This window comes from Mixophyes fleayi, chromosome 6 (genome assembly GCF_038048845.1).
Source record: "Mixophyes fleayi isolate aMixFle1 chromosome 6, aMixFle1.hap1, whole genome shotgun sequence".
Taxonomy (NCBI): domain Eukaryota; kingdom Metazoa; phylum Chordata; class Amphibia; order Anura; family Limnodynastidae; genus Mixophyes; species Mixophyes fleayi.
The window spans coordinates 62,964,785-62,987,009 of NC_134407.1; the positions used below are offsets into that span (position 1 = coordinate 62,964,785).

At 39.8% G+C, this 22,225-nt stretch overlaps 1 protein-coding gene across 1 annotated transcript; it reads right to left on the minus strand.

Moving 5' to 3' along the window:
* Positions 1–319: 319 nt before the first annotated feature.
* On the minus strand, positions 320–21,040 carry DGKE (diacylglycerol kinase epsilon). The gene is made up of 12 exons (XM_075216742.1): positions 20,482–21,040; positions 18,921–19,083; positions 17,832–17,951; positions 15,384–15,527; positions 13,248–13,405; positions 12,892–12,940; positions 12,594–12,707; positions 10,145–10,216; positions 7,104–7,231; positions 6,040–6,151; positions 2,478–2,677; positions 320–1,807 (listed from the first exon to the last, which is right to left on the minus strand). Exons 1-12 carry the CDS (start codon positions 20,907–20,909, stop codon positions 1,723–1,725), a joined length of 1,773 nt encoding a protein of 590 aa, XP_075072843.1. The 5' UTR covers positions 20,910–21,040; the 3' UTR covers positions 320–1,722.
* Positions 21,041–22,225: the final 1,185 nt, after the last annotated feature.

Consider the following 22,225-nt stretch of genomic DNA (forward strand, 5'->3'; position numbering starts at 1 on the left):
CCACAGCGCTGCACAAAGGATATTTGTCACTCACATCAGTCCCTGCCCCATTGGAACTTCTGGTCTAAATTCCCTAATAGATACACACAGACTAGGGTCAATTTCATAGCAGCTATAATTAACCTACTAGTATGTGTTTTGGTGTGTGGGAGGAAACCAGGGCACCCGGAGGAAACCCACGCAAACACAGGGAGAACATACAAACTCCACACAAATAATCAAACTCATGATCCCAGCGCTGTGAGGCAAAGGTGCTAACCACTAATTCACCATGTGGTATTTCTCACAACTAATAATGAACAGAAAAAGGAATTACACATCTTGTCAGTAGCCATTTTTATTTTGTTGTAAACTTGCAGCACATTTGAATATTTTTGTTAAAAACAAAAATTTCACAGTTGAAACATGATTTTTACAATTTGCTTGATAAATGAAAATGTAAACTGTTCTCACTAGGATACTCAACATGAAATATAACTTGGAAGCATAGACTTTTATAGCTCATGTTACTATTTCACGTTGCAAGATTCACATCTTACTATTATTCACCAAAAGATAGCAAGTGAACAAGTTAAATACAATAGTTATTTCATAAATATCTACTTGTGAGCTGAAGATTTCAAGTGAAATATCAATTTTATTTGAAGAGACTTGGCTGAGTTCACTTTTCTCTTGCAAAACAGGGAAGATGTAGTTTCTCTATAGTCATTAATTCCGTTTCTTCGTTATAGATAGATATTGGTGCACACAGGGGTTGTAATAAAGTGGATGACATTCACCTTGCTACAACCCCTGGGTGCAATGCACCATCATCTCAGAGTTCATAAAAATCTATGGCCCAAATACTCACCCATTAAAAGGACATTAGTTATACATTATAGATAAAACCTTCAACTTGTTCTCTCATTCAAAACACTATCACACCTGCAGCACTGTGTGTGGTCAGAAGCAGGTAAGACATTTCCTGACAAGCACTTGCCAAGTGCTAAAGGAGAATTCCTATAAAGCTCTATTGCACTTTTTATGCTTGTTTCAGGTGCCTGAGCAATGCATACACTGTCATCACTGATGTACAGTAAGAGAACGTAAAACAATTGTATTTTGAAAGGTGTGTGCACATACCGGTCCATGCCGCTTGTTTTTTACTTTTTGTGCCAGTGCCTATAATGAACTTTGACAATGTGCTTTAAACACCTAAAGAACCACAAAAACAAACATCTGTATGCAGTGGGCTAGTATACAGTGATATGCCATACCGCCACTTCTCCTACTGCTTTGATTCCAAATCTATCAAATTCTATTCACTTCCATTTTCCATCCTGCCACTTCTAAATTTCCACTTCAACCACTGCCTGAATATAAAAGACCTATTTGAACTAGTCTATTTTTCTCTTGAGCTGTTAAAAACTGAATGGAGGAGAAATAACATTAACAGTGTACACAGCCTACGTGATACTTTGTTGCAACAACATGAGCATCTTTGCAAAACAGTTAGCCTTACTGCCGAGAACCTGAGAACCATTTTTCGGTCCGAGATCGGCAGGGTGGAGCTTGCAATGAGTATAAATGTCTGGCGTGATTTTACTTTATATTTTTGTTTAGCGATTGGTCTACAGTTGTGCACATACAAAAGCAAAATCTATTACAGAGAGCAATTTCAGTAGTTTCAGAACAAATTGCTACATGCAAGTCCAAAATGACCACCAATCTTCATCAACCAGATTAATGAGACCTCTCAACTGGGAAGGACTTAAAATCTGGTCCGATGAGGTCAGTGTATGAAGTCTTTGGCCCGTTATCACCTAACCTAAAATACCAAGTAACATGTGAGCGAGTCTTGTTACTTGGCCTGATCTCCCTGGGAAACTAGTCATTTATTTGCAAAACTAATCTAAGTGGTCTTCAAATATGGCTTGTTTCTTGAAAAGTACTTAATACTTCCTTAAACATAAAATATTCTCAAATATGGGAATGTATAAATGTACAACCTATAATGTAATCAGTATTAATAGGAAAAAGCACAGTTTTCAACCTGAATTCATCTTAATTTATATACATGGCATCCTATCAGGAACATATGATCATTTAGCCATTAATGTCCAAATGTACATAATTACTAAATATAAAACATCTGATCTTCTAATGAGATCCCATTACTGCAGCCATGTCTGTTCTATGTATAAATTCCCCTATGACATCACTGCACATTGACCTTCTTGTAGCAGAGATTTACTAAGACTATGGCAATACAACATTTAAAGTGTAATTACAGTGTTATGAAGTCCCACTCAGTCGTGAGGGATGTAAACTAATTAGACAGGTCATATAAAAATGAGGCATAATCTCTCGCATCACAAAGGATTATAGATAAAAAAATAAAATAAAGTATAAATAAATAAATAAATGGTGCTCCTCACAGGGATTTTCTGTATATGATAGCATCCAAAAAATAATTTTATGTTGTTTTGATTGCCTACATTTCCCCATCACTAAGATTCCCAGCATCCTGCGGGTCTTGGTCTGATTCACTGGAAAGATCGTCGTCCTCATCAGTTTGCTCTCCTGAATTATACAACATGAGTGCATGTGTTTTGTGAGTTATGGTGACTATGCATGGCCCCTGAGCCCACGGCTCTCCGTCCACCTGCATTGGCATTCTAGAACTCTTCAAAATCAGCTGCAATAAAAAAACAAGATTAAAAGGAAAAAGGTTTAGTAGTGCCAGTGCACAACAAGGTCTTAAAATAATAAAATAATAAATAATAATAATAAAAAAAATAAAATAATAATGTATTATTCATATAGGACTAAAATTGCATTTGGGGTACAATTGTTATAACGGTCACCAACATATTGAATCTCAAAAGGATAAAACCAGTGTCAACCTCTACCACCCCCCCCCCCCTCTTCATTTACCTGTCACTTATTCTTGCTTTGCACCTGATAACTCAGTAGCATCTTACCGGACCACAAAAAGCCCTAGAATAATAGGGGAACAGCAGCGCTCTGTGGTGAGCTTAACCCTGGCAGGATTCAGCAATCAGCAGGAAAAACTGATGGTTGCTATGAAAACCCATCAAACTTAAGTCTCTTACTAAATCATGATGATACTGTAGTCCAACTACTGAGTCTGCTAAGTCCATCTGGTGCTGTGTGGGCCCAGGTTAATACTAAGCACACATATCCCCTTCATGCAAAGGCATGGGTGTCTTCCAGCCCTCTAGTGCAGTGAAGGGCAGGTTAATAAAGATGACCCACCCTAATAGGGCATTGTAGCAGCACCAAGCCTAGTACTGGGGTTCCTTTCTGTTTTCCTCCGATTCCAAGTGTGGGGCAGAATTATGTACCACGAGGTGCCACTAAGGGATAGGTGGATTTAACGTTGCTGTGGAACTGTAAGTCCAGTGTTTACTTACAAGAAAAGGGAAATATATTGTATTGCATTTATTGTACTATACTAAGTGATGAGGATTCTGCTTCAGAGAGCTTACATTCTAATTGAGGTTTAGAATACATACTGAAGGTGGAGGAGTGCAGTAGATGGCTGTGCTTGGATACTATTTGAATGCTTCAATCATTGTATGACTTTAGCATGGACTTAAAGTTGAGGAGAGAAGGTGCTTCAGGTATTCCCAGCGAGAGCATTTCATAGGAAAAATGCAGAGATGAAGAAGTGCTTAAGGCGGGAGAGAGCAGAAGAAGTGAATGGGGAGGTTGACAAGCAGAGAATTCTACAGAGAGCACAGGAGACTGTTGGGGACATAATGAGAAATGAAAGCAGATATGTAAGCACAAGCAGTTACACCTGTTCGTAGCAGCTGCAGTGTCCCAGTGATAGATTCTATTGGTGGCCATTGAGACTAAGACAGAGGGGGGTGTTTATGGAAACAAGTTTACCAGTAAGAAATAAAATGCAATGTCAGTGCTTATTGGCCTAAAATTGCATTTTACTAAAAGGGACAAAAAGGTTTTAGCAAAACGACGCCTCAATCTCATAACACAAAGGTATAGAAAATCCATTTAAGTCCGGTCTGTTTTTGAGCTGGTCCTTTTGGTATTTTCAAAACAAATACATTTTAGTTGTAGCTAAAATGTATGGAATCCCCCCACAGCCTGATGCTTACCCATCCTACCCTAGGGCTGACTGACACACTTGTCACTTCCCCAGGACCAGGTATCCTATTACCTGTTGGTGTGTATTGTAAAGATCCATTCCTCTTGTATGCTAACCTCATCACACATTGGATGTGCACCACAAGACATGCACACTGTCCCACGTGTGCAGGCAGCAAGAGAAAAGGACAAGACTTTGCAGCACCAGATGGAAAAAAAGTTAAGTGTGGGGAGAGGGGGATATTAATGTAATGTTGGTGAGGGCGTGGGCTATTAATTTAATGGTGATGGTGGGGACTAATATTAGCAGGTGGGAGATATTATTTTATTGGTGTTGTGATATTTAATAGTGGTGTATTTATTTAAAGTGGGGTGATGGGACTAATGCTGGGGCAGTTTGGGAACTTATAATTGAATGTGAACCTGAGTTTGGGGAGAAGTAGGGCTATTTATTGAATATGAATACTAATTAATGGCATAATTATTAAATGTGAGTGCAATGGTTTAAACATTGGGCCTGGATGGGAGGGGGGTGTTCTCTCATGTCTAGGCTTTCCATAGATCATTTACCTATCCCTTTTTCCAAACAGAAACAAGCAGCTACTGAGCTTAAGACATGAGTAGCAGCATCAGGTAGCAAAAGCTCCAAAAACAGGTGGAACAGACAAGAACAGTCTGACAACTTCTCTGATTCCGGTGTAGCAGTCCAGATTTTGCATTTTTCCCACCTCTTTCAAATACCATGCTTAAAATATACAATAAGTTATATATACACCTTAGACATACCTAACTAGATGTACAATAAACTGACCTGTAGATTCCAGAACATTACCGGCTTCAATGTGCTTTATATTTTCCCTTAAAGTTAAACATTTTTTGAGCATCGGAACCATATTTAAAGTCTAACATTGGATCTTAAAAATACCAATATTTCATGGTCTTACAGGGAGAGTTACAGTGTTCTCTTAGCTGTGTTGCATCTTTTTTCTATTACGATCCAACTTCTCATTGCAATGGGTTTCTTTACCCATCTATCGTTATATGTGCGGAGCCAGGATCTGGTGCTCAAATTTATTATTGGTGCCCAGATGCTACATACTTACATTGACTGATTCTGTTATAAGAAGTTGTCAGATCATTTAATGCTTCAAATGCCAGAAGCAAGCAAGGACAGGAACACAGGAGCAGGAAAGGAGCCTCCAATGCACCTCAACCTCCATAAGCCTCCTGACTCGCCTCAACTGACCTAGTCTTGCAGGAGTTTACTACGCCCTGAGCATGACACACAGGCAGTGCAGACAGAAGGCAGTAATTTATCACTATACATTCAGGAGAGTCTACCAGCTTGTGTAATTACAGGCTAAAATAGGTCAGTTTCTTTACTGCACTGAACTCCAATTGCCTGTCAGAATTAAGTGCATGACAATAATTCTTTTAGCCTATAAAAGCCACAAATTGGTGGCAGCTTTAGAACAGCAAAGTAGGAAAGGGGAGGGCGAAGGGCTAGGTGGAACATAGCTGCACATACACCAGATTAGCTCACGTCATATTTGTTACCATGTATCTCTCAACTTCACTAAATTGCAATTCACTTTATATACTGGTTGCTTCATTCAACATGTGATAATTACAAGGAGAGAGAGAAAAAAGAAGGAAGTTAGAAGCACTCCAGGTCTTGCAGTCTGCAATGTTTACTGGTCCAACCTCCTTATATTTCACAATTTTAAAATGATGCCAGTAAATAGAGCTTTCCTGGATTATACCGTTTATCACACGGACAACAGTTGATCATTTCATGTCCCCCATTTGTAAAAATAAGTGCCCCCCCTACTCTGCAGGCAGAATTTGAAAAAGAAAAACATACTGCTCTTACACAATGGCAGGTACTACAGAAGCAGCTGTATACTGGACCAATAGGGCACTTACCCTTACAGTGTGCGCTTGGCCAAGACGGACAGGATTCGCCAACTTAACCTGAATCTGAGCACAGTGGAAAGACCCATACACTCCTACAACTTCCAGCAGCCCATCATCGTGTCTTCAGTGCAAAAAACAAACAAAAAAAACACTTTTATATTAATCTATGCAATACTCAAACAGTTCAAGGCAGCTGGTGTTTCAGCAGTTTATTGGGCACCTCACAGCCACCATTAGAAAATAAATTCAAAAATACTGGCATATATACTTGTGTTTTTAACCCCATAATATATTTTAATATCAATTAAAAGTTTGTCTCAACATACACAACAACATAGTTTAATATTTATGTGCTTAAGTAAACTGTAAAGCAATTACAATGATACGGTATTTAAGTCTGCAGGTTAAACATCCTCACACAGAAAGAAATTAACAGGGGAATACCCAGACTGATTTCAGGGTGTTGAAGGTCATTTGTCTGGTTTAAGAAAAGTAAATTCTTGATCTTTAAGTGTTCATCTAAAATACCTGCCAAATGGAATGGACTATGAAATCACATAAATTCAAGAAAATACACTAGGAGATTTATTGTGCAATCACCAAAATGCTGTAATGTATTTATTTATCTTGTAATACACTATGCTGATGTTTGGAGATGAAAAATTGATACAATTGTCACCACAGAGAAAATTATACCTTTACTTTTACAGAGACGTAGAATGATAAATTAAAACTGAAGAAACATGAGCAACTCCAGGGGGTAATTTAACAAGCTGCGTGTTTGAAAAAGTGGAGATGTTGCCTATATCAAGCAATCAGATTCTAGCTGTCATTTTGTAGAATGTACTAAATAAATGATAACTAGAATCCGATTGGTTGTTATGGGCAACATCTCCACTTTTTCAAACATGCAGCGTGATAAATTTACCCCCAGGAGTCTTCGTACTTGGGTAGACACAAAATGAGTATCTATAAAACTAATGCACATTCAAAATTAGAGATTAATACAACAATGGTTTCTCATGGATAGAATAAACATTTATTCTGAGATAATAGGTTACGCAGTCACCCACCTTGATAAAGGATATGGCTCGTCGCCCATCCCTTCCCACAGTCGGCAGCCACCACCCCAGTAGCCAATGTTCAGCACAACAATTCCTTCTAGGTTAGGCAAGGTTATTCTCTCTCCATCCAACTCAAGCTGCAGTTACAAAGTACAATAGGTCAGCACACACAGTTGGCTGCATACCTAGATGAGAATGAACATAGGACATTTGTAAATCTATTTGCTACTTCAGAGGTTTTAAAAGATAATGGCAGTTATCATGCTGAAAATGTTTCAATAAGTAATTTAAGTAGTTGTTCACATTTAAGTTCTTTCAATGTGGCATTTAAGCCATGGAAGTGCATTAACAATTATTTATAAAGCGCCAACATATTACATAACGCTGTGCATTGAGGGGATCATGATACAAACAAACATCATAGGGTAAAGATGGTCCTGCCCAAGAGCTTACAATATAAGAGGCATGTGGAACACTTGATACAAAAAGTAGTGAAACAACAATTGTAGCTGTTGTTGGTGATACATTTTCATGGATACAGGCACCGAGTTAGTTCCCAACATCAGTCACTTGATAACAGATACAGTGCTAGTTACTGGCTCTGGGTAGTTGGTAATACAGCCAGATAGAGACCAAATTCACTGGGCCAGCACCTGGCAAATCAGTAAGTACCGTACTAGATCCTGACTCTAGGCAACTGTTGATTACAGGCACTGTGCTAGTTCCTGGCTCCAGGCATGGGCAATCACAGGCACTGCGCTAGCTCGAGAATCTAGACGGCTGATTACTGGCACTGTGCTAGTTCCTGGCTCCAGGCATGGGCAATCACAGGCACTGCCCTAGCTCGAGAATCTAGACGGCTGATTACTGGCACTGTGCTAGTTCCTGGCTCCAGGCATGGGCAATCACAGGCACTGCCCTAGCTCGAGAATCTAGACAGCTGATTACTGGCACTGTGCTAGTTCCTGGCTCCAGGCATGGGCAATCACAGGCACTGTCCTAGCTCGAGAATCTAGACGGCTGATTACTGGCACTATGCTAGTTCCTGGCTCCAGGCATGGGCAATCACAGGCACTGCCCTAGCTCGAGAATCTAGACGGCTGATTACTGGCACTGTGCTAGTTCCTGGCTCCAGGCATGGGCAATCACAGGCACTGCCCTAGCTCGAGAATCTAGACGGCTGATTACTGGCACTGTGCTAGTTCCTGGCTCCAGGCATGGGCAATCACAGGCACTGCCCTAGCTCGAGAATCTAGACGGCCGATTACTGGCACTGTGCTAGTTCCTGGCTCCAGGCATGGGCAATCACAGGCACTGTCCTAGCTCGAGAATCTAGACGGCTGATTACTGGCACTGTGCTTGTGCCTGGCTCCAGGCATGGGCAATCACAGGCACTGCCCTAGCTCGAGAATCTCGGCAGTTGTTGATTACTGGCATTGTGCTAGTTCATGGCTCTGGGCAGTTGGTAATTGCAAATACTGTACTAGATCATGGATCCAGTGTCATTACAGGCACTACACACACCACTGTGTTCTGGATAGGACATTGGGGCACTCAGACAGCCTGAACACCAGACCACAGGTAAGAAAGCTTTCGGTGGTACTATCCTTTAACACTGCAATGAAGAAGATTTCAGAATATAGCATAGTCTATTTCTGATGCATTAGCACAGGCTATTATATCAATTCATCTGGATTCATACTTAGAGCATTCAGAGAGTATCGAAAGCACATATACCTGAACATAGTCACAACATCAAGTACATACTATGTTATTGAGCAGTTCCTCAGATTTACCCATTACATTAAGCAACTCAATGTATTGATGTATTGAGTAGCCCTCTCATTACAGATTTTCAATTACTTATGATAGGAACACTTTACATTAGGGCAGTTGGCAATGGGTTAAAGCAGGGGTGCAACTATTATGGTAGATCAGCTACAGAGCCGGTCAGGGCCCCTTCAGCTGCGGGGCCCCCTGTAGCTGCTGTACTACTGCAGCCCCTACACCCTTCTGCAGTATCCACAGACTGCAAGGCATTTGAAGAGCTCCCTGATTTGTTACCGCTGACAACACAAGGAATTATCCTGCTTAGAGGGGAAAGAATTTGTGTGTCTCCTTCCTTTCCGAGTAGGAAACTAAATGCAGAGCGGGTACAGCCAGCTTGTTGAAGGGCCTATGAATCCTTGGCAATCCCTTCAAAATATTGCTATGGGACCCGAAAAGTTCTAGCTAACACCCCTGGGTTAAAGCAATATGATGGATAACAATGCTGCAATGCAATACAAAGGGTGAAAAACAATAGTCAAAGTCACTAGTTGATCAACTTACAATTACAAGCTATAAGTGACCATACAATAATAAATAATAGATGTAAGCATAGAAGAAGCATCCTATTCCTGATGTTTAATGGATTTCCTTGAGCATGAGTTGATGTGCCCATTCCATAAAGTATCATAAGTTGACCATATGTGGGCTGAATCGGTCGCTCATTGCAAGCTTTAGGATGTGTTTTCTAATGTCACCTTAGATGTGGGTGACCAAAATGGATCAATGCAGCCATCAGACACTCCGACTAAGTGGCTGGACTACTTGAAGACCTGTTAGTGCAGATGATTACTATGTGGATTTATGGGCATTTACATAATTGAGGGGTCACACACGGAAATATTTGGTCAATTTATTGATATTACGGTATGGCTGGATACCAGTGTTTTGGATAAGAAAATATCTGTTGCTCATTTACAGATGTGAGCACTAGTATATTACTATATAGCTTAAGTGCTTAATCTGCATCCATAAAAGGGCCCTAAGCATATATGTCCTGTGTGCACATGTTTACTGCATACAATTTTCAGTATGCTTACTTCAATTAGAAATCCTTTGCGAGTGAATGAAACATAATTTTCATTCAGGAATACCAAACAATGACAGGACAGACATGGCCTGAATCTGACATTGATTTATTCACTCCATTCTTACTTGTTGGGAGACTTACTGTATTTAGTTCTGTATGTTCTGGATATTACTGTATAATACTCAACCCTCACCTCAACTTTTTTGTCGAGATCTTTACATTCCTGTATTAAGCAATCCTTAGTTCCATAAAACAAATATACTGCCTGAAAAAAAAAAACATATTAAAAATAAATACAAATACTGTATAAAGTCAGATTTTGAACTCAAAGTGCAGTCTGCTAAACCCCATAACAAGTATCAATGACATAGCAAAGCATGCCACAAAACACTTTTACAACAGGAGCTTGATAACAACAGACCGTCAAACCAAACGTAATGGAAGATGAGAGTTTCACAATTTACAATTTTTTTTTTTATAAACATGTTTAATTCATTTTCAAAATGGAAATGAAGACAAATAAAACACGCAATACATTACAGACAGGATCAGACCAAAAAAGAGAATATAATTGGCAGGATACAGACATAAAAGGAATGACATAGTAGCTTTTATATCAAATGAAAACATTCCATTGTGTCCAAACTCTCTCGTGCACAATGCTCCAAGTTCTTGTAGACAGTAATTCTTTTTACATACACAATATAACAGAGGGAGGCTGAAGGGTGATCTGGGGCCTTCCACCATCTGGCCACTGTTAGCACAATTTACTAATCTTTCCATTCTTCATTTTAGAGACAGACACTGTATAAGTAGATGAATGAATCAGGTGGTATGGTGGCCTACAGTATAAGTTTAAAAATGAAGACATTTTAGGGCCAGAATATATGATTTTCCCATTTTGCTTCCCCTCCGATACAATGGATACATTATAATGAATTTAAATAAAATCCGTTTAAAATATCACACACATTCCCATATATAGTCACCGTTGAAGACTGCAGTTTTTAAAGGAGAGCTCCCTCTGAAAAGTATTTCCCAATTCAAAGTCTGATTGGCTTGCTATCAATAGAATATATAAATCTGAACTTATAAATACTTTCAAGCTTAAGGGCAACAAGTGGAGAAGTTAGCAACAGCACTGGAAGAAGTTGCAAAAAAAATAATTTTCAACAAAGCCTAGTCAAATTCAATACCCATAAAATATTTAGTCTAAACTGGTTATTTTCCAAACATATAAGCAAAGTGCTATCATTGTACTATAAATAAATCCATCAGCATTGAATCTACAGTGTACCAACTTTGGAGAATTTGTCAATTGTGATACGTTCTAGTGCCAGAATAGAAGAACACATACATAACAAATTTAAAACACAAAGTCTCTAAACATTTTAAGGAAATACACTTTCCTTGGAGCACTGAAAAAAATATATCCCTACTACAGAGGGAAAACTAAATTGAATGCCTTATTTAGAAGAGAATTACATTGGATTTTAACATTAAAAACAGTACATCCAGAGTATGAATATAGATTTAGATTTTTACATGATTTATATAATTCATCACATAAATTGTATGCACATACCCCATTTCGCTTTTCACCCCTATAGCTATCCATCTCTCTGCGCATAATGGAACCATTATATATTTTTTTAAATTTATTACTTTTAATTACAAGTCATTATTACACTTTCTATACTATTTTTGTACTATTTGTATGAAATGATATATTGTTTTCTTGTTCTAGTAATTGATTCATCTAATATTCCATCACATAGAATTATTAATCTATACAATGGTTAATTTACATTTTAAACCATTGCTTTATGTTCATAATGCAGCTGAATCATCACAGAGGAACTAAATATACATGACATGACGGATAGTACAATGAGGTAACATGACAGATATGGAGCAGCTTGTGAAGACTAGGGATATTATATTTGCAATTACTTTCAACGCTATGATTTATCTCCCCACTGCAAATATACAACAATAAACACGTTTGCACTATGTACCTTTCTCTGCTTCCTTGAACACCAGTGCCATTCAAAAAAAGCCACTAAGGCAGGCCTGGGCAACTTGTGGCTCTCAAGGTGTTGTGAAATTACAAGTCCCAGCATACCTTGTCAGCTACCTGCTGGCAAAGCATGATGGGGCTTGTAGTCTCAACACATGGCGAGCCACATGTTGGCTAGGCCTGCACTAAGGGATCATCACTGGTGGCTGGAGCACTGTGAGAGAGAATGATAATTATACGTAGTCTACACTTTTGAATACAGCAGCGCATTCCTGGGAGTATATTTACTAAACCGTGGGTTTGAAAAAGTGTAGATTTTGTCTATAGCAAACAATCAGATTCTAGTTATCATTCGTTTAATAATTCTACAAAATGACAGTTTGAATCAGATTGGTTGCTATAGGCAACACCTCTACTTTTTCAAACCAGCAGTTTAGTAAGTATACCCCTTGGTACCTTGAAGACACTGCTGAGTATTAACTTATCGTTGATTAGAAAAGCAAGCCCAAGAGCAATCAGAAACATTTTAGTATTGAAGTGCCCAGTTGCATTTTGTATTTGCAGATGTTATTTAAAGATGGAAATATAATTTAAGCTTTGGCAGGCCACTGTGTAAACCTACCTTATTAACAAGTCTGCTTGAAAACAGTGAAGGTGTCTTCTCTCGATGTGTATGGAAATTTAAAGCCATTAGGGCATCGGGTCCTATTGAGAAGTAATTATTCATTGACAGCACCTACAAGAACAATTACAATAAGTTTACAATATGCTTTATCCCAACATTTTGTGCAGGATACATACAAGTTAAACTGGATTTAGTGAAAAAACAGACGTAACAATAAACAATGGAAATATATTGTTTGTGCTTAACTGCAGTATAGTACCCACAAACTAACACTCAAAATAAGAAATATTTTTACCTTTGGTTTCCTTAGACTGTAGCCCTTGTTAGTAACCTGCACTTTCCATCTGAAAAACAGAGATTAAGCCAATGTATGGCTAGGTGTGACTTTTTTTTTGTGCTTACGAACCCTTAAATTGAAAATGACTTAAGTAGCATCTGTAGAACCTAAACTTTATTTGGCAGGTGTCTGATTGTTTTTAACGAGTGAAAAATTTTGGTTTAAAAGAAGGACACACAGGAAAAGGTTCAGCACTATTAGAATGGGAATATTGGCAAGTTGCTGATGGAACCACACCTTTGCATTTTGCTAGAAATCTGTGGGGTATTGTTAATCCAACTACACAACAGATTGTATACAGTTTTCTTGCCCACCTGTCAAGCTTAACACTGTCTGCTTCCATCACATTCCGCAGTATTTGCTCCACAGGCACCTCTCCAGCGTAGCCTGCTCCCCATCCTAATGTATTTGCCAGGTCATTGCCAGTTCCCAGGGGTAATACTGCTACTTGTGGAGCAAAGCGTTCTTGGCCCTGTATACACAAATACACAGGTTCAAAGAAGAAGCTAATAAACATCCGCTCAAATATATAGAGGTGTGTCTGTATTTATCATCAAATACATTTCTAAAAAGTTAGATACACAGTACAGAAAATTCAAACTAAGAAAAGAAATGTGTACAGAGGAGAAAGGTTGCATGTTTTAAAGGTACTGATCTTGTAACTTAGTGTTTGAAAGGTATAAAGAGGACGTGTATATGTGACACATGTTTTAGAATTCTCAGTATTGATAAAGATAATTTATTGTGTATAATATGCAGTGACATATTTATCTCTACCTGTTCATCATACCCTATCCTAAATGTGGGCACAATTGGAGGTGCACTTATGCACCTAGCCTACATTTATCTGCTTAGCCTTTTCAATAAGAAAAGGTTTGCAATATAAATACTTCTGAACCCAAGGAAGACTTCTGCTGATATCACTGCATGCGTCGTCAGCATATTGATGAATCACATTTTCTCTTACATCATGTGGACGGCCGGGTGTGTCGTTTATCTGGGGAAGGGATGCCACTAGGATGCACTATGTGAAGGAGGCAAGCCGGCGGAGGCAGTGTGATACTCTGGGCAACTTTCTGCTGGGAAACCTTGGATCCTGGAGCTCACGTGGATGTTACACGTGCCACCTACCTAAACATTGTTGCAGATCAAGTACCGCCTTCATGGCAACGGTATTTCCCGATTGCAGTGGCCTCTTCAGCAGGATAATGTGCCCTGTCACCCAGCAAAAATTATTCAAGAATGGTTTAAAAGGTACAGAGCTCAAGGTTTTGCATTGACCTCAAAATTCCCCAGATCTCAATCCGATCGAGCATCTGTGGGATGTGCTGGAAAAACAAGTCCGAGACATGGAGGTCCCACCTCGCAACTTACAGGCCTTAAAGGATCTGCTGCTAGCGTCTTGGTGCCAGATATCACAGGACACCATCAGAGGTCTTGTGGAGTCCATGCCTCGACAGGTCAGAGCTGGTCGGGCGGCTCGAGGGAGAACCTACACAATATTAGGCAGGTGGTTTTAACGTTGTGGCCGATTGGTGTATATCCACCGTACCTTTCCATTTAAGCTAAAAACTTTAAGACACTTTGGGGTAAATATATCAAGCTGTGGGTTTGAAAAAGTGGAGATGTTGCCTACAGCAAACAATCAGAATCTAGCTGTCAATTTGTAGAATGTAATAAATAAATGATAACTTAGAGAATAACTATTATTTGACTGTGTTAACATTATGTCTGCTGCATTGCCATTTGCTACAGCAGTAGATGACTGACAGCAGTCTTCCTAGCCACTCAGCTAGGGGAGCAAGGAGGACTTCCAAGAGCTGGTAACTATGCCACCTCTCATGTGTCTGTGTATTGACAAGGCCTCCACAATTATATACAATAAAAACACTCCACACATCACTTGTTTTAAAACATATTTAATTTGTCCGTAATATGTTTCTATTCTAATCCTCCTAATTCATCCCTTTCTATCCTATTACCGCCTTCTTTATCACTGCCCTAACACACATTGAGAGATTTTTACAAGAGATTCTGTAACACACAATCTCTCTGAGCTTTGATTGAAATTGTCAGTTGTGCTAAAATTTAATATATATTACACACTAGTCCAAGTGCAGCGGACTGGTTGACTATGAACTAACCCAATACATGAGAAGTGGTGGAAAACACATTTAAAAGTTCCCATTACACTGATCGCTTAAAGCTATATATTGGAAAATAAAATGTGACATCTGCTACTTTTCTAGAGAGCTCCATAAACCTATACAGTAATAATTTGCTCTTCTTTACTAAGTGTTTTGTGACAAACACTGGAAGATTTTGTTGCCCTAAATCATGATATTTGGCGAAAAGAAATCTCCAAAGCACTAGATGTTTCCCCCATGCATCCCTACCCTCTTACCCTCTGCAAATTACAAAAATCGAACAGCATGGTGGACTATTTTTACCTTTATCTTCATCTCATCCACAGCATCGAGGACCCAACCCACAGTGCCATCCCCACCACAGACAAGCACCTTGGCAGAATTAGCAGGAAGAAGTGTGCAGAGTTGAAATGCTTTTGCTGGAGAGGTTTTGCTCAAGTCAAACACCTACAAAAAGTATTTCCAAAACTGTGAGTAACGGGACAGCACGCACAGAAAATTATTTTCAACGTCAGGTCATTCACAGTTATACACGGATTCATATTGGAGCCTTGCACGGTTAAAGTATTTCACACAGCAAGCCAAAACAATATTCTACAAAAACATTAGTGGTCATAATGGCAGATACACGCTCCCAATTACGTTTCGCATCTTTTTCATGGAGAAAATAAATCGTTTCTGATGCTATACATGACAATAAGAATAACTGACAAGATCAACCATCACAATTACTCTATTAGCGCCATAAAAGTCATTTCCTGTAAGAGCAGCATACAATCAATTTTAAATTAGAATAGTGAATTTGCCATTGAGATGGTTGGGAATTCAGGAGCTCGACTATCCCACAGTGAAGAACTATGTTAGTTGTGTCTTCAGCAAAGGTCTCCTTGTCATTTGCACAGATATGGTATGAACACTCTCCTACACTAATCTACTTACTGATCTTTAATATAATTGTACAGGGGCACATCTTACACACCTTTTTCTAAAAAAAAAAAACCAAAACAAAACAAAAACCAACCAAATTTGTCTACCCTCTAAGTAGTACAACGCCATGCATTCATTTTGTTTATAAAGGTAGATAACCTCTAAACCAGGCCTGTCCAACTTGCGGCCCTACAGATGTTGTGAAACTACAAGCCCCAGCATGCTTTGCCAGTACACAATCAGTTGATAGCTGGAAGAGCATGCTGGGACTTGTAGTTTCACAACATCTGGAGGGCCGCAGGTTGGACAGGCCTGCTCTAAACCCAGTTCTCTTATGTTGTTAAAGGCAGATGCTCCAAAACATATTCAAATTTGAGGTCTCACCAATGAAATGTTGAGGAGGAGTAAAACTATATTTACACTTCTGGCATCTACTTCTCTTTTCATGCATTGCGAAGTTTAATAGCTCTTTCGGAGGCTACCTGGCACAGAGTGCTGTAACTCAGCTCACAGTCTGCTTGTATTTATAAATACTTTTCCATCTCTTATTTCCACAATTGTATGCCACTTACGGCCTCAATCATCAAGGAGCACAAATGTAGATGTGTGCCGTATTTTGCATAAAATTGCACTGCGTATGCGCAGAATACGGACCAGTCCTCAGGGCCCCCAACAGCGCATGCTTTCCAGGTGACAAGGGAAATAATTATACCACCTGTGGATCTGTTAGAATGTGTCAGTCAGTAATGAATACACCTGTGCTTAAGCAAGGAGATATGGATAACTTGCACTGTTAGGGGTCCTGAGGACTGGAGTTGAGGAAACACTGCTCTAGAGCAGGCCTGTCCAACCTGCGGCCCTCCAGGTGTTGTAAAACTACAAGCCCCAGCATGCTTTGCCAGTAGACAACCTGTTGATAGCTGGAAGGGCATGCTGGGACTTGTAGTTTCACAACATCTGGAGGGCCGCAGGTTGGACAGGCCTGCTCTAGAGCATACAGCAGCGTCCGATTCAAGATTTGGGCATCTCACAGGTACGTGTTTTTGGATATCACTTGCACCAGCTAAAGTTAGAGATGATGGTCTTGTATGCTACCTAGAACATGTGTTTGCAATCAGGACCAACTGTAAAAATGTACTTTATGTACAATAAATATTAATAACATCCTAATAAATGTATTTTAGTGGAGGTAAAAAAAAATAAAAAAATCTTTTTTCTATGTTTTGACAATGACTAGAATATTAACCGGTGACAATCGATGAATAGTTTCTTTTTTTTTCTGTGCGTTATTTTGGGACTTCGTATTCCATATATATATTGGAAATATCCTGCAGAGCGCACTTAGACCCGTATTCATCAACAGACGTAATGTTACATCTGCTCCTCGTTGAATACGGAGGTGCATATGCCCAATGTACGAGCATTTTTAAAAAGGCACATTGCTTTCGTTTTGTGTTTATTGATGATTCAGGTCCTTAACGTTTAAGTAACAGACTTGTTACCATGGCCTAGGCCTGTAAACTTAAGCTTAACGTCATGCGACACTCTGTCTCAGCATTTCCCTAGTAAAGTTGTTTAGTCCTTTTGTACTCCTTGTTAGTAACTACATATTGTAGTGTCATATACCAAGGTAATTAAAAAGGTAATAAAAATGTCCCAGTACTGATCCCTGCAGTAGCCCACAAATATAGTTAGTACAGTCTCAATATGTTCTGTTTACTACTACCCTAGTCTTTCTATCCTTAAGTTATCTGCCCATGTGCATATTTGTCTCCACCTCAGAACTAGTAATAAGGTAAGATTAGAACATTCATATACACCCACCTGTACAGGATTTAGAAGACCCTTTAATTCGCTAACTAGAACTTCGCCCATATTGTTCCCACTTCGTGTGTTAGCCAAAACAATCAATGGAGTCCAGTGGCTTCCCATAGAAGACATTAACTAGAAGAAAACAAGATGTGGTTAATTCTAATATAGAGGTAGATTTAATTCCCCTTCGCTGTTCTTTAGAACGTGGCCTGCGCATTACTACCCTTACTAAAGTTATTTTTCTCCGCTGATGTTTGCTCGGAGCTCTGTGAGCCACCAAAAAAAAAATCTGCGTTTAAATTACCTTAATAACGGTAATAGTGCGCAGGCCACGCTGTTCTAAAGAACAACACGAGGAATTGAATATACCCCACAGAAAGCAAAATGTGAATTAGCAGATTCATCTAACACAATTGTTAACTTATTACTTAACAAAATAGTGATGTTTACACTCTTGAGGCAAAAAACTGTTCATTTACAAAACTGGGCCTTATATGAGATAATGTACCATCACCACTGTGAATTATAAAGATTTTAGAAGTCAATGAAGAGTAAAATAATTCTTCCTCAAATTTCCCCAAAACCTACCCGCTCCAGTTTTACTGCGTCTCTTGTTCGACAGTTTATTTTCCTTAATAAGTGGTTTATAGAAACAAAAACCCAAACCCAAACAAAAATATAGTAACATCACAGACATTTAATAAAAATATTTGTGTTGTCTTTTCCCTGCTGTGCACAAACTACTCATCTGGTTCACTTCAATCTTGTGCTGCTGTGAGCACTCCTCACACTGAGCTGACTGCAAGCAGCTGTGTGTTAGTAACACTTCCATGAGGGACACCCATCAGCTGTCAGCAGAGGGTCACAGGACTGGTAGTATTACTACCATGCTTGGGGGGCAAGTAGTATGTAATCGGTGTGATCCGACATCAGAACACGTCAATTGTATAAACATTATTTAGATAAACATCAACAGACAACTGATGTGTATTCTATATGTAACTTTGTAATAAACTCAATCCACTGGATAAATCATTTCCATTGTATTCAAAATTTGGAAAGATCACAAATTTGTTTTTAATTTACTACATATTTCAGTACCTCTTTCATATAATCTGTAGTTTTGCCCTTTTTCATCTGTTTAACAGCCAACAGATAATTTGGTGGAATAATGAGATTTCTAAATTCACCAAGGTCACAGTCCTCGGTCTTCAAATGGCTTTGTATGCAGTCATCATGGACAGTTCGCTGACACCAGATGCATCTATTTGAAAAAGCAAAAACATACTGTCTGTGCTGGAGTAATAATAAATAAAAACACACAATATATATATATATATATATATTTAAAGATAGATTAAAATCTAAAGAGAACATGTTTGTTTCAAAGTCTGATTTACTCATCATCATGTGACATTTTCTAATATAACAGAAAACATTTAAGTCTTAGCGCAGAAATGAATGTACCACTTCAAACACTATAAAAGACACATACAAGTCTGTCTTTCGAAAAGTAAGATCACAGCACTGAAATTAATCTCCCAGCACCATGTCAAACAAGCAAACTACACAAATGTTCTTGCTTTGTGAGAAGTATATTAAGAGCTTGCCAATTCTCTCCATTTAGTGCATTATTTGTTTCAATGGAGACAAAAATCCCTGATGTATGTAAAATGATAACATTTGACAAAAATATATACGTATCAGAACATCTAAAGTATTTTTCTCTGTTTCAGGAGATTATGTTTTATATTTACTATGAATTTTGAACACTATTGTTATTACTATAATGATAGACACTACATATAAAATATTGATATACGCAGTTCAACAGAATACGTTTGCTAAATTACAAATTATAGAGAAAATGCACAACTTTTTAAAAAGGAAAACATGTCAGCTAATTAAGAAGTCCAACTCTAGATAGGAAGGACATCTCTCTTTTTAATCACACAACTATTCCTTTTCAAATACACAAACCTCTTCATTTTAAATGGTATAATGGAATAAGCATCCACAGTAAGACCTAACAGACCATACATTACAAAACCTGCAGTCAATCACTCTCCCCAATAGATCACATGGACTGCGACTTACTGTAGATGGTCTATAATCTGGCTACATTAAAATGGGGCTAACTTCATCCAGGCCACACTATACAGCGCAACCAAGTGCACCATATAACAGTACATAGGTAAATCACTGCAGTCTATAAAGCACACACTAAAGTATGCAATATACACAGAGGAGGGCTTGCAAATTTTAGCCCAGGGGGGCAAGATTCAATTCAGCAGCCTATTAGGAACAAAAAGGGGAAAAAATGAAGGTAGCCCAGTGACCGAGCCCAAGGTAGCCCACAATGGGCCCAAATGCTCCCCTGTGCCTGAATATACTGCCCCTCTCACGCTGTCTCCCCCTCCACTGCCCCTCTCACGATGTCCTCCACTGCCCCTCTCATAGTGAGCACACACTATATAAGTATATAATATACAGCAGTCTATAGAGCACACACTATATAAGTATAGAATATACAGCAGTCTATAGAGCACACACTATATAAGTATATAATATACAGCAGTCTATAAAGAATGCGCTATAGAGCAGTATCTAGTTAGTCTATAATGCACATTCTCCCCGGGAATATAGGAGGGATATGAAGCACCTATAGTCACACAGCTTGGGCTGGCTCCCGCACTGCTGGCCACACACCGCACATTGGCTGCAGAGTGGAACGTTCCCCCGGATCCAGTGATGACTCCGGCCGGCAGCTCCTTGTCCCTCGCTCCTTCCCATCCCGTCCTTGCAGGAGAAGCGCTTGTTGGCCTTCCACACGCAGTTCTCATCTGCGTACAAGCCGCAGCACAGGCAGTAGGACCCCCGCAGGATGTGCAGGCCGCACACCGAACAGTACGTGGGCCGTCCGAACAAATCTGTGTTCTGCCAACAGTGTTTCCCGGCCGGAGACAGGTACCTGCGCCGGGACCGCCGCATACTGCACCACAGTGTGATCAGCACCGGTAACGCCACTGCGCATACCGTCCACACCACCAGGCTCAGCCCGCGCTCACCGATAACCTCCTCCATGTCCATCCTGCCTGTCACACCGACATTACCATACCGGTCAACACCGGAAAACACAACATCCGACTGTCAGTGAGTGCGTCACGGCGACTGTCAGTGAGCTTACATGACGCGTTACCGAGGAAGGCTGGAGACGCCTCTGTTACTGCATCAGAGCTACAGTGTTACATCCTGATGTGCGGGACTTGTCTTACTCTGCCTGAGCGCATCTTACCAGACATTTCTGCTGCAAAGGCTGATCTGCCTGTTGTTTTATTTAATATAAAGTTTATTAGTATTAGGGTAGCGGTGTCACTGGGTAATATGGGAAACTTCGGGTTTTGGTATTGCGCTTGTGGTAGTTTTCTTGGAGTGGAGGGTTTGGGTCTAGTTTAGTCTATTGATAGTTGGTACTCCCTTCCTAAAGTCATAGTAGCCCATGGGGCATATTTAACAATAACTGTTTTTGTTAGCACAATCTTATTGTCGTTCCTTATCCACAACGATAAGGAATGAAAGATCATTTCCATTTATTAAAAGTGTTCTGCTGTCACAATAAACGTCTGTCCCGTTGAACACCTGTCTCCTATCTCTTTTATGGTCACCGTTGCAAAGTGGCAACCTTTGTGATAGTCTCCGGAGGAGAGCAGGGACGCACGCAGTATTGTTGGGGGGGGGGGGTGGTTTCCCCCCCTCCGAAAAAAACCCCCAAAAAAACCAGCGAGAGAGTTGCTGTAGCACCGCCGCGGACGCTTCTTTGACAGCGCCGCGGCTGCTGTATAGTACAGTTCCGTATGTAGGAGCACTTTGTTAGCGGAGGGGAGGGGTTTCTGCGTGCGCCGCTGGAGAGAGCATGTAAGATACAGTGAGGGATCCGAAGATCCTTGTACCGTAATGCAGTGGTTCCCAAACGTTTGCAGTTTAGGGGGGTATTCAATTGTCGCGGAAACGCCGAAAATATTGCGGTCCGCGCACTATTACCGTTATTACGGTAATAGTGCACGGAAAAACCGTTACTGCGGTAATTTTCTCGCTAGGTTTTCAGCTCGCGGCTCAGGGAGTTGCGAGCTGCAATCCTGCTAACTATTACCGTAATAACGGTAATAGTTTTAACACGCAGCAGAAACAGGACAATTGAATACCCCCTTAAAGTCTCCATAATTTTTTCAAGGCACCCCTCCAAAATAATTACTGAGCAGTCCTATTTTAGAAATAGTTGGGTCAAAAAATTGTAATAAGTATTTAGGTCAGGACAGAAATACTCAGTTGTATGCAAAAATGCCCCCTCTGCATCCAGACACTCTGCCCTCAGACACTCTGCCCCCTCTGCATCCAGACACTCTGCC

Excerpts from the sequence above, each read along its gene's own strand:
- DGKE (XM_075216742.1), bottom strand. The coding sequence starts at position 20,909 with ATGGACATGGAGGAGGTTATCGGTGAGCGCGGGCTGAGCCTGGTGGTG. Across the intron at positions 7,232-10,144 it reads ATCTCGACAAAAAAGTTGAG|CTTGAGTTGGATGGAGAGAG; the intron begins GTGAGGGTTGAG and ends TTGTAACTGCAG. Across the intron at positions 6,152-7,103 it reads GAGCCATATCCTTTATCAAG|ACACGATGATGGGCTGCTGG; the intron begins GTGGGTGACTGC and ends TTTGCACTGAAG.